Source organism: Larimichthys crocea, chromosome III (genome assembly GCF_000972845.2).
Source record: "Larimichthys crocea isolate SSNF chromosome III, L_crocea_2.0, whole genome shotgun sequence".
Lineage (NCBI taxonomy): Eukaryota > Metazoa > Chordata > Actinopteri > Sciaenidae > Larimichthys > Larimichthys crocea.
Window position 1 is genome coordinate 27,495,591 of NC_040013.1, and position 12,881 is coordinate 27,508,471.

Genomic DNA, 12,881 nt, shown 5'->3' on the forward strand with positions numbered 1-12,881 from the left:
AAGAATCTTTGCAAATAAAAATATAAAATTATATGTTGATTACCTCTCTGACTCTCTGTCTTTCTTCTTTATCCAGCAACACAGAAATATGCATACTATAAATAGTAAACCACCTGTGAATAGAGAGATGGATATTTAAGGTAACTGTATCCATACACAATAAATGCAACTAATCATAAAATGTTGATCTCACCTGATTGTTAGCATTTGACAGACAAACATTTCAGCTCTGATGCGCAAAAGCTGAGAAAGAAGTTGGCAGAGTAAAAGCAAGTAGAGTTAGCAAAAAGCTTATTTCTTCACTTGTTTTGGGTGCAGGAAGAATCTTTTGAAGCTGTCAAAAAATGCAGTGGAGTAGTAAATGTACATATTGCCCAATTAAATGTAGTGAAGTGGAAAATACAAGTACCTCAAATTTGTCAGTTTTGAATAAATACATTCTAGCACCACTGCTTATCCAGAAGCAGAACACACATGACATGAGCAGACAAGGTGTCAGATTTACTGGTCTTCAGGACTTACAAACACCAATATGTATCCAGATATTGCCCGATCCCTTTTGTGATGGGTGATGATGCAGTTCCTGGAGGAAAGACAAAACACTTCAAGTCAATGGGCATTTAGAACAGTGGGCAGCATATTGTAAAGTGTGTGTATCTGCAGGAGAAGCTTACCATTGATAAAAGCACAAATGCTGCTGTTGTCTAATTGGAAAACAAGAGGAGGGTTATAAAGTGTTATACAGAACAGCATCAGAAAAAAAACTTCAGGAAGACACTCCAAACTAAGATTTAAATGATTGCATTACCACAAGCTGTTACAATATGACTTTTAGACAGGAAATGTACTAATTTCAAAGTTTGGCATCAAGGGTGCTATTATTGCTGGATTGAATTTCTCACTTTGAAATTATTAGCAAACAGCGCCCTCACCTCGCCATACAGGAGTAGAAGCAGAGAGGACAGCAGCAGAAAATAAACAGTGAAATTAACAGGGTAAACTTTAAGTCTTTGCTGTAGTTCAGTTCAACCCAGTTCTTGAATTGTCACATTTGAATAAGAAATTCTAGTTTCTAATATGGCACCCTAAGTTTTAGGAATGTGTGAATGATTGCAAGACAAAAACCATAATGTATAGTATATTTATGGCTTTAGAAAGTAAAAGTAAATACCTGTACATTTTTTGGTCTCAATATAGCCTTTAATCCCTTCGAAATCACAATTTCCAGGAGAATCTATGGAAACAAATGCCCGGCCATCGTGCTGGCATACAGTATTTGGTGGTGGAAGGCCTGTGCAGTCTGGAATGTGACCACTGAAGAAATCCTCATCGTTGCAAAATACATGCTTCACATTGTCGGCACATCCTGGAATCTCGCAGAAAAACAGCTGCACAGATCTACTTCCACCTGTAACATCATACAATATATCTATGAAACATCTCAAACATTTTTTTTTATCATCAGAGTGCTGTAAACAAAAGAAGACACACCTTGATTTGCTGTGCAGAGAGCAAACAGCACCCAAAAGATGAAGATTAAAGTCAGCACTGTCAAGACAAAAGAAATGCAAATTAAAATGAAGTCTCTGATGGTTAAACATTGGACACAGTTCAAAGCTGGTGAATTGACAGAAAACCCACCATGCATGTTGTCAGTACTGAGAGGGCTTTCTGGATCACAAAACCTGCTGCTGTGTTCCACTGTTGTTCACTGGGACATATACTGTAAGTCCCCACACACACACACGCACCTGCTGGAAATACAGATTAACATCAGAAACTTTATGCTGTATTTTCCCTATGTTTTCTCCATCCTGTCACATTTCTGTCATCAACACTAAATCAGAACCTAATTACTCCTTAGTCTGTTGGGAGGGGCAGCAAACGATTGCATGCCTCGATAGATAGTCATGAGACTCTTTTGTGGTTGTTTGTTGACAAAAGCTTAACCTGACCCAGACAGAGTGCGGGTCTGCAGCGGTTTGTTTCATTCATTTGAGATTTGAGGCGGTGCGCGCCAAGAAGGTATCAGTGGTGGGCGGATCAATCCAAATATAAATACCAACGATGGTAACCTTTTGGAGAAACGGGGCCGAGATCAAACAGTAACAATAATAATGTAGCGACCCAGAATAATGGAGACGTCACAGCCTCTGATAACTCTACCCCTCAGACGTCCCATGCACTAGAGTACAAACTAACTGAACACAACCCATAAAGCCGGTTAATAGGCGAAATAATAAGTTATTTCATGGTTGTTGCATTCAGGACATATAGACATGCCCCAGCAACCTATCTCAGCTCCCATCGCACAAACCTTACCGACCGGCGGCAGCAGCCCGGCTTCGTTTCTTCCCGTCAGAAGTGTCCTGGAACCGAAGTGCTTCACCAGGCTTTCGTGGTTAACCCGCTTCACTTTTCACAGCAGTGGAAAACACAGACACAGGAGCTCTGCGTTATCTTTGAGGTGTGGTGGTGTTTACTTTGGTCACACCGTAACTACACTGTACATTTGTCGCTAAAGCTAAGCGAACCTCCTCCATCGCCATCCGCGCACACACTGACGCACACTCTCCTCCTCCCTTCCCTCGACGATCTCTCTCTCTCACACAAACTTTACGCACAGCTATAATGCTACTCTTATCCTAGAGCATGTTCCTGAAAGCACGTGTGCCTGGTAACGTCATAAGCGTAAAACATTTCCAAAAAAAAATTAAATGTATCCTCTGTGCGAACTTCAGATGTCATCAGTGCAGAAATAGCTCCACTCTGGCTATTACATAAACACAAACACATAAAAACTTCGGGCACCTGTGCCTACCCCCCTTGCTACGAGGTCGTAAAGTAAGCAGGTTATGAGATTTATTTTGATATAACTACTGCTATAAACATATGTGTGTATATATATACATATATACATATATATATAGGTGTATATATCTCTGGAAATTCTTGCATAAACTTACCCAATTCCGCTAAAATGTCCGTAGAAAACTGCGAGACCTTCCCCAAGACGAGACAGGAGGAAACTGATAAGACGGATCGAAACTCGTATGAACAAGGGTGGAGTCAAGGATGTTCCATAATCTGACCTTTTGTTTGTCACTTGTTCTTGAAGCATATCTCCACAATCGCGATCACTGCTGTGCAAATCATGTCGTTGTTTATATTCGAGACTGATCTGATACACGTTCAGTCCAGTGCAAATTGTTTCCATTCTCAGCTATTTTAATGGTTGGGTTTCTCAAACATGTTGCTATTCAAAATACACGTATTATACACAGAACCTGTCTGTGTACTCACATGCATAGTTAAGTCATTGCACAGGAGTGTTCACAGTGATTACTTGACTTAACTTGAAACTTGAACTGCAGCTTTTATTACGTGGGAAAAACGGATTTTTGGAGAACCTGCATATTTGTAAAGTACAGCACTGGCCAAAATAATATGCATAAGAGATGAAATGTCTGTACAATAGTTGGTAGAGTATAATTAATAAGAAAAAAAACATCAAATATTAAATATGAGTGTTATATTAATCACCATCAGTACATTTTTAAATAAAGTATAATCTAATCTAATCTAATCTAATCTTTAAATCAAATGCTGTGAGGAACCTTATATTCTGGCTTTACAAAGAATCACTGAGAAGTTACTAAGGTAGAAATTCATATAAACACTCAGTCTAGATACAGGTCACCATGAACAGAAAATGTGAGGTGAACAACAACAATACTTCCTGAGCATTTCACTTCCTCCCTGTGTCCAGTGTCACCCATCATAGAGCCTGTAGTTTAGTTTGTATGTTTGCCTTGACAGAGCTCATATTAACTTGACATTTATAACCACTTTGCAGACTTTGTGCATCCATTTGTGGGAAGTTAATTTTCCTCTTTGCATGGCTTTAATAAAACAAATTTTCTTTATTTTTCACAGAGGACTTTTTAAAAAGTTACATTTGAGGCATGAAATGACACACAGTGGCATGAAATGACAAACTTTCTAAGACAACACCTGAGACATCCACTCAAAGTTGGCTAAAATAATGAGCACAAGATATGAAATGGAGACTATCCCCATCATATGTCTAAGAAATGTTGGTGAAAACTCAGTTTACCTAAATGTTATTGAATTTAATTCATTTATTACTTTATTTAGTTCACCCATTTTTAATTTTCTACCAAGTGCTGAGTCCAATTGCATCTTTTTCAAATCTAGATAGTACATTTCATGATGCTTTATGGTGGAAAATCGCCCATATGTGTTTATTCCACTACACTAGACATAAGCAGCCTCTATAAAAACACAGACAGATAGACAGACACAAAGAGATTTATATTATGAGAGATTATCTTTAGAAATTATAAGCCAGGTTAAAAAAAGTGTTTGGAAAAAAGTCTGTATTTAACAGAGGAAATAAGAAGAATCACTGCTGGTGTTGTTTTTCTAGTTGCCAGCATTTTAAGAAGGGCTGGAGAAGGGTTTGATCAAACCAAGATCCATAGCTTTGACCAGGCACATGCGCGCCACATCGATGGTGTCTTGCTTCTTGGGATTGTCCGCTGCCTTGCCAATCACAGAGAGGATTTCCAGCAGCTCGCTCTCGATCAGCTTTTTACTCAGCTCACTGTCGTCTGAGTTGAGCATGTTGTAGACAATTACAAGGCCACGGTGCTGTATCTTAGGGTCGGTGTGGAGACACAACCTCTGCAGGATCTCGAGCCACTGGCTGGTCTGTTCAGAGAGATCAGTCACTTAGTCATTGACACTCTAGAGTAAATTGTGTCGCATAAAAATGTCACACAGTGCTTTGCAAACTTGGATTTGAACACTTGTACCTCTATGCAGTCACTAATTGTCCTCTCTGTGAACTAGTGACTAATCTGAACAGTGTCCAATGAGACATTGAGTAAGTTCTTATTTTATTTTTTAAAGGGAATCTCCTCTCATCATATTACTTGTAGATTTGGAGAAGCAAGAAAATTTGCAATAGTCACCACTGCTTACTCTGTGGCATCTGCCAGATTGTGTAAGTAAGTTCCTGAGGGAAAGCTGACTATAGAATTTCTGGGGATTTTTTTATAGAGGATGCTTTTAAAACAGACTCTGATGAGACACTTCCCTTTATATAGATATACATACAGTAAAACACTATTGAACAATTGTGTTTGAAAACCTACTTGGCAATAAAGATCTGATTCTCTACATACCACTTTGGTTAGTTTGGTGCAGATCTTCTTCTGAATAGCAGTGAGCATGGCCAGACCTCCAGCTGCAGCCATCTGAAGTTTGTCATCATCTTCACCACACAGCAGCACAAGGAGTTTTAACTTATCATTGCCGTCCTCCAGGTAACGATCTTGGACCTGAAACACAATTGAAACCCTCAATTCCCACATTTGCACATGTACATCTCGCATATGCTGACTATGCATCATCTGTTACTATGTGAGATTTTAGCAACTTGTCTGTTCCCACCTCTTTACATGTAACAAGGTTGCACATGCATTCAGTGGCAGCCTGTCTGATCTGCTCATGATCCTCAAACATGTAGTTCTCTATTTCTGGAAGAGCCTTCTCTTTCACAATCTTCACTCTGGAAGTTGAACAGATGAATAAAACACACACTTCAGCACAAGCTGCAGTGAAGTCACTTTTCAAAGAAATGACCTATTATTGTAAACACCACAGTGAAATGTTACCTCAGTTTTTCACTGAAACCAGCCAAGTTGGTGAGGCTTCTCAGAGCTTCAAAGTTCTGTATTCCATCTCTGTCTGTTTGAAGGAGGCTAACTAAAGGCCGCACCACCTCATACACCTGTCAACCAAGAAAGACAAAGAACTGACTTTTTAAAAGTCCTACGAACTGAACTCCAAAAGAGAGGCACAAAGAAGATAGTAACAATACTAATAACATAAACCAGCAGTAGAACCAATAAAACTCAGAAAATCACATAAACATTGAATATATTGTCATCCCAGCATATAGATAGACAAAGAAAGGTACCGGTAGATAAAGAATAATCTGATGCCATAGTAATTTAATGATATTTGATATGATTTCATCATATCAAAAGGGATTTCTCTTGCTTACCCGTTCACCAGGGAATGCGATTTCTGGGTTGGAAATAGCTGCAATCTTGGCAAGAGCATGACTGGCTTTCACCTTCCCAGCAGCTGTCCCTTCCAGAGCAAGTGGAATCAAAGCCTGAGGGCAAAGCCAGAAGAACAGTTGTGAATTGTTCAGTGGAGGTTTTTTTCAAACAGTTTGTTTAGTTAATGTTCATATAAAAATCTGGTTGGAACATGTAAAAAGGTTTTTTTAATTGATTTGTGACTTTATGAAGTGTTGTAGATACACTTGTACATTAATTTCTAAAACTCACCTTTCCTCCACCTTCAGCTACAAGAATACCGCGGTCTTTAGGATCATCTGACAAAGCCAAGAAAACCCTAGATAAGATAATAAATACATTGTTACAAAATAATGAAAATGTGATGATGAATTTCATTCATTTAAACATGCACTGTATCAAAATGGGAATGGAATGACCGTAAATGAAAAAGCATTCCCATCAGCTAAGCTGTTGGACTGATATGATGTGACTCATGGCATGAAATGACACGTGATGCATCAGATATGTATATGAATTCCACTCAATTATTTGACAACTCATGCCAAATCATCACTTTTTTATGAGTAGTTTCTTCTCCCACCTTGCCAGCAGCTCCTTGGTCTGGTCAGTCAGAATGGAGTTGTCTGCTTTGACCATGACAGCAAGTGCTGATGTGACCCCAGCCTTCAGCAGCCTTTTCACTCTTCTCTGAATAAAGTCCTTCTTGTCCTAAGAAAAGCGTGTACAACGTGTATATGCGTGCATTCAATATGTGTAACAGTTTCCGCTCTTCCTACATCAGTTTAAGTTTTGCGGTCTCCTGAATGAATCTAATAATAGTTCTGGGGTTTTTTTTACCTTGGGGTGTTGTTCAGGCACATGCTGCTTTGAAAACTTCGCTAGTTCAACCAGCTCAGGTATGATGTCCTTCTTTTCATAGCAGTTGGTGCAGTTAACCAGGGTGCAAGCAACTGAATACAAGATTGTCTTATCCTTGGACTAAAAAAAACAGAGAAAGGAGAGAGGTTATTTCTGATGTCTAACCAGATGTACTGTATGTTACTCCCTGACTGTTATTTTCATACCTTAGACAATTCAAACATGGCTTTCAAGGCAAGCTCATCCTCAACAAAGTCATCTTTCACGTCAGCATCATTAGTCAGATAAGCAAGACCCTCAATGGCCCAATTCCTTGTTTTGGTATCAATCTGGGGATTACAGAGCCACCTAGAAGAGTAAAAAATTAATTATTTAACAGTAAGTATATTTATTGATAATGCGAAGTTGTAGATTTACAAGGTACAATGACATTCTGGCACTGTATACTTATTGTAAGGAATCGTACCCGTATAACATTTTACATCAAAACTATATATATTTTTTTTTTCAAAAATACTAATACCAGTTTCCTCGCAGAGTTTTTGCATACTACATTTTTTCTACCATTATTAGCAATAATCTGCTTATCTGCTTTTTTAATAAACTGTCTGTGTCTCACTTTCTGCACTGCTTGGCCAGCTTCTCTGTGGAGCCTTCAGCAAACTGCCTTAAACTGTAGTCATCACCTCCAGCTGAACCCAGTTTACAGAGACCCTGGAAAGGACATGGACATAAGTATACGTACGCATACACACAGACAAAGTCTAGAGGTTGTACATTTGATTTTCTTTATGTATTATGTGTCAATGTGAAAAGTCTATTCTTTTCTGAGCACACTCACCACCAGTGCACGAATTTTAATCCTCTCATTCTTGGTCTTCTTGTAGATGTCCTTGAGCAGTGACACACCATTGGTGATGATGAAGCTGGCACGGCTCATCTTTGAGGAGGAATGAATCAGTGCCTCCACAGCAACCATCTGGTCTACCTCACGTTCGGAGGCGCACAGAGCCACCATCATCTCCATTATGCCTTGATGTCCAACCAAAGCATTACCAACATCAAACGGACCCTGAAGCAGTCCTGAGATGGTGTTAATAGCGTGAATGGTCTTGTCCATGTCATTGGGGTCGATTTTGGATCTGTAGAAAAAGAAGGGAGGAGGAAGGGAAAAGAAAAAGAGACAAGAGATAAGTTATGTTGACTTGGTCTTCATTTATAATGTCTTGGCCACAGCATTGGTGAATTGGGAATCTATAGACATACTTAATATATTGATCACAAATGTCCCTGAAGTTGTCTCTCTCTGGATCGCATTTAAGGTCATCATAGATCTTGTTGAGAAGCACACTGGCAATCAGCTGTGTGTTTTCTGTCATGGGCAGCTGGTCTGGCAGTTCGGTAACCTGACCACACACTTTGAGGATTTTCTTCAGACCTACAGAACAAAAACATGTACTGCATATGTATAGATATCTCATGTCAGGAAGTCTAGGTAGAACAACGGACTGTAGCTCTAACTAGGTAAGTATACTGATACAACTGCTGGGATACCATTGTCAATAGTGAAGAGGCTCCTTGAGTTGTCTCTCTCTTTCTTGTCTTTGCGAGGTACATTCCTGCACAGGAGGTTCAGAGCCTGATCTCTGCCATGGCCAGACACCTTTTTATTAGCAACCATCTCCAGGAGAGAGAGAAGAATGGTTTTCAGGTCTTTCGACGCATCTGCAGAGGAAAAGATAACATAAAAGATTGTATGTCTTGGTCAGGAGTGCAATTCTCCTTTCTGTCCTTGATTCTTTAGGGTTTATATGAAGATTAAAAATAAAGAGCTGAATATGGGTCCATTTGTTACAGATACAGATGGTGATTTTTGTCTTACCCAAAACCAAGGCCTCTTCCTTCCCGTATTCTCTTCTATCTCCACCAGTGAGGGAGTCATTGATGCACTGGAAGAGGTTGCAGGTTGCCATTGCGATTTCTTCATTGTCAACAGCCATAACGCTGCATATCTTATCAATGCCCACCATGTGAATAATAGCCATGGCCTGTTTAGGGGAAGTAAAAAGTACATTTTGTGAGAAAATGAATACAAATAATATAAATATTATTTCTAACTGGATCTTAAAAGTAGAAGTTATACTTCTTGAAGTTTTTTGTGTTTGGAAAACACTCCACAATTGACATTGTTGTCTTTTCTACAGGTATCTATAAGTATGCTCACCCGAGCTTTGTGTCCTGTGCACATTCCTGACAAAGTACGAATAGCAGCCAAGACCATCTCTGATTTGCCTGTTTCTATCATGTTGAGCAGCAGAGGCACGCCATTATTCTGGAAGATTCTCTCTGCTCCAGCGTCATCTCTGGAGAGCACAATCAGGTTGTTGGCAGCCTAGACATTGGATTAGATTAGATGATTAAATTCAACTTTATTGTCATTGCACAAAGTACAACTACTAAGACAATGAAATACAGTTTAGCATCTTACCAGAAGTGCAGTAAAGTGCAGTAAAGAATATGTACATACACTACTCACAAAAAGTTAAGGATATTTGGTTTTCAGATTAAAATTCAGAATGCACCTAAAATGCACTATAACCTTTTACAGGTAAACTTAATTTGACCTTCTCCAAACCTTTGAATATCCAACTGTTCAATGTTTCAGTACTTAGTGGATAACATACTGTTCTCTAACAAGGTGATTAACCACAAAAATCACAACCAGAGTCTGATCCATGAATCGACCGATAAATGTTCTGGTTTAATGACATTTGTATTTAAAAAGTCCTCTTTATCATGCTGTTCACATTTTGACATCATGAGACCAGGACAACACCTGACAATCATGTTTCTACTTAAATACACTACTTTCATGATATAATATCACTGTAGCATGAACATTTTACATTTTCCATAAATTTCACCCGAATATAAATATAGATATAAAAAGAGCAGGTATAAATATGAATTATGTTAAAGGATATATACATTATTAACAGTATGATATTACAGCTTGTGTAGCAGCTGCAATTGTGGTATAAATGTAATGACTGGTGTAATTATATAGTACAGGTAATTTAGCTGAGATATATTGTTTCAATATGAAATGTAATATATATAAATACATGTATATTTATAGTGTGAAAGTATTAACAGTAATAGTGCAAATATAGCTAACATTATACACAGAATAAACAGATATATATGAATTTGAATACACTATGTGCAGTAATATACGAATAGACTATATACAGTACGGACAGTAGTATATGAATGCACTATAAATATTTAAAGTAGAACAGTATCAGGAGAGGGGTCAGAGATGGAGAGTTTAAGGAGAAACAGTTCAGTCATGAGGTTGTGCTGAACTCTGTACAGAGTTTAGTAGAGTTAATTAGTTACCTTTTCCCTTTTGTCTTTTTCCATCTCTTCATCAAGGAGAATTTCAAACATGTTCTGTACCCTCGAGTCTGTGGAGAATGTTGTCTTGAGCTGTGGAGATTAAAATGATCATATACATGCATTTTGTTTGAGGTTCGGTATCCATCTGTATCAATTTATCTTTTCTAATGCAACAACACAAGAGAAATTAATCACCACCATCAATTATGGGTGTTTTGTTGTGTTTAATGCTGACCTTGGCCTGGATTTCTGCTCCAAGCCTGCGTAGAGTCTCTAGGAAGGTCTTGTTCTTTGGTTCAATGGTGGCACATCTCTGCACATCCTTGAAAGCCATGTCCAGTTTTCCTAGCTTTTCCAGAGCCTGGCAACGCCGGTACAAGGCTTTGATATCTGCTGCATCTATATCAATAGCTATATGAGAGGAAGAAAGAGTCATAATGAGCTTGTGGCCTTTGGTTTAATGTTTTGATTCCTCTATTCCTCTATTTGGAGTTGGTTACATTTCTGTAATTCATTACTTTACCTTTAGATGCATCAGATGCTGCATTGGCATAGTTTTCCTGTAAGAAAATCAAAAACCTTGAAATAAATTTGCCAAAGAAATTGCAAATAAATGTTTTTGTACTGCTTTAGCAAAATGCTTACCTTTTTTAAATAGCATGCAGACCTGTTCCTGTGAATGACACCAAGCACTTTTTTGTCCTTGCACACCTTGATAGCACTAGTATAGCACTCAATGGCCTTGTCAATATCTCCGGCCTGGAAGTGTTTGTTTCCCTCATCTTTTAACTGGTTTGGATCTCCCATCTGGTAGGGGAAAAAAGGATTATCAGTTATGACAGTTATGAAATCTACAGATCCCTTCAGATTTTTTAGTTAAAATCCAATCTGACAGTCAACACTTTGTGTGTCTGACAGTATCAACTCACCATGGTCAATCAAATGTCATCAAATCAGAAGAGTTTTTCCAACACAAATAAATATTTCAAACCAGTCAAAGATCCTAAACAAATCCGCCGAACAGTTTTACACTTTTTTGTCATTTCAAAAGTAAAGCAGCAGTGCAAAGCCCATTCAGATGTACAGACTCTCATTTTACATTCTAGGGAATATCAAAATCTATTAGCATAATTTAATTTTAAAATACAATTGCATTAGAAATGTTTTATTCTCACCATTGTTGCAAATCAGTGTCCTGCTGACCTGGTTCTTCTGTAGCAAATGGCCACGCACATGTTATCTCTAACTTTAAATGGCCTCCCCTCAGGCCTTATTTGGTCATGCTCTTGTACCCCAGTCAGAGCCTTGCAACAAATGACACTTTCCCAGTGGATAGACACCATCTCGTCCTGCTCCCCTGATAGGCACAGTCTACCCCCCGCTGTGTCCTTATCCTAAGTACCCTCTGCATACCTGATTGTCAATCAAAAAGAAAAAAGAAAACAGACCCATGTCAAAGCTGTACTGTACCTTTAGGATTGTGTGTTGTCTTGTCTTGGTCTGCGTAGAAGGTATAGATGTCCAGCCCTTAGTGTTTATTACAAACTTTTTCTATCTTCTGTAACCTTGCTTTACCAGCTCCTCAATTTATACTTATAGTGGATCTGAATGAGGTGGGACAGAGCCGTGGTGGACTACCTGTCACATGTAGGGGTTCACTTCAGTAACAGCCAAACAAAGAACAACTTTGAAACTAAAGGTCATTATAAACCATAATTACTCGTGTTACAACGAACATTATTCCAATGTCTTTGAATGATCTAAGACTTTGATATAAAATTGTTATTTTCCATTCAGTGTATTCAGTGAGTGTGACCCCCTCAACGATGGTCTGCTCCTGATATGGTCTATTTAGGGCACAGACAGCTGAGACCTCACCAGCAAATGCCTGTTGCCAAAGTGGTGGGGGGGTGTTGTACGAGACAGATGGGGGGGTGTGAAGTGGGGGGGCTGACAGCTGTAGGACCACAGAGGAACCTAGTACCTTCTGGAAAGAGAAGGATCTCGAGCCCCATGTGTTTTTGTAGTGATGGTTAGGGTAAGAGTCAGGGGTACGAGAATGCGTTAAATCTCTGTCTCACACATTTCCAGTGGAGTGAACAAGTACTATATGTCAAGTATGAGATAGTAAACTGCCACGTTAATATGATAAACAACTGTTAAGGTTTGAAGTGGATTAGGCAAAGTGTCTTCATCTGCTCTCCAGAGAGGCCACTGTATATTATATTGCTGAGTCTCACATGCACTACAACCTTACAGTGAAACTCATTCCTAGCAGGTGAAACACAGTGGCAGGTGTGGCCTAGTGAGGTGGCAAATGTCATCTTCAGGACAGTTGTCAGTGACAAGTACTGCAATGCATAGACATTCCAAAGTGGTGAAAAAACTAGTTTCAGTGGTTACAGCTAGTTTACTGAGTGAGAAAATTGATGACTGCCAGAGTCAGTAGATGGAGGAAAAGAGTCACCGGAGGAGGCAGGGGTT

The 12,881-nt window shown here is 38.9% G+C and overlaps 2 protein-coding genes across 7 annotated transcripts in view; both read right to left on the reverse strand.

The window, feature by feature from the left end:
- pip5k1bb (phosphatidylinositol-4-phosphate 5-kinase, type I, beta b) overlaps window positions 1–3,021 on the reverse strand; it is a 40,902-nt gene extending 37,881 nt beyond the window's left edge. For 3 of the 5 annotated variants that reach the window (XM_027277632.1, XM_027277629.1, XM_019254920.2), the window contains exons 1-5: window positions 2,318–2,603; window positions 1,642–1,754; window positions 1,492–1,548; window positions 1,172–1,408; window positions 675–704 (exon numbers count right to left, since the gene is read on the reverse strand). The gene's annotated coding sequence lies outside the window, so the exon portion shown is untranslated. Of the gene's footprint in view, window positions 1–674; window positions 705–1,171; window positions 1,409–1,491; window positions 1,549–1,641; window positions 1,755–2,317; window positions 2,604–2,966 lie in introns of those variants that run through there. The other 2 variants (XM_027277631.1, XM_027277630.1) reach the window with 2 other exon arrangements.
- Window positions 3,022–3,604: 583 nt separating this feature from the next.
- Window positions 3,605–11,996, reverse strand: unc45b (unc-45 myosin chaperone B). 2 transcript variants are annotated; one of them, XM_010739623.3, is made up of 20 exons: window positions 11,868–11,996; window positions 11,043–11,204; window positions 10,921–10,957; window positions 10,633–10,808; window positions 10,398–10,487; window positions 9,220–9,387; window positions 8,878–9,043; window positions 8,550–8,720; window positions 8,262–8,433; window positions 7,837–8,137; window positions 7,615–7,709; window positions 7,202–7,343; window positions 6,975–7,115; window positions 6,718–6,845; window positions 6,387–6,453; window positions 6,095–6,208; window positions 5,703–5,818; window positions 5,479–5,596; window positions 5,211–5,366; window positions 3,605–4,734 (listed from the first exon to the last, which is right to left on the reverse strand). In XM_010739623.3, the coding sequence occupies exons 2-20, from the start codon at window positions 11,202–11,204 to the stop codon at window positions 4,462–4,464; spliced, it is 2,793 nt and encodes a 930-aa protein (XP_010737925.3). In that variant the 5' UTR covers window positions 11,868–11,996; the 3' UTR covers window positions 3,605–4,461. The 2 variants fall into 2 exon arrangements, with proteins under 2 accessions (XP_010737925.3, XP_010737924.3); XM_010739622.3 differs by lacking the exon at window positions 11,868–11,996 and adding an exon at window positions 11,573–11,692.
- Window positions 11,997–12,881: the final 885 nt, after the last annotated feature.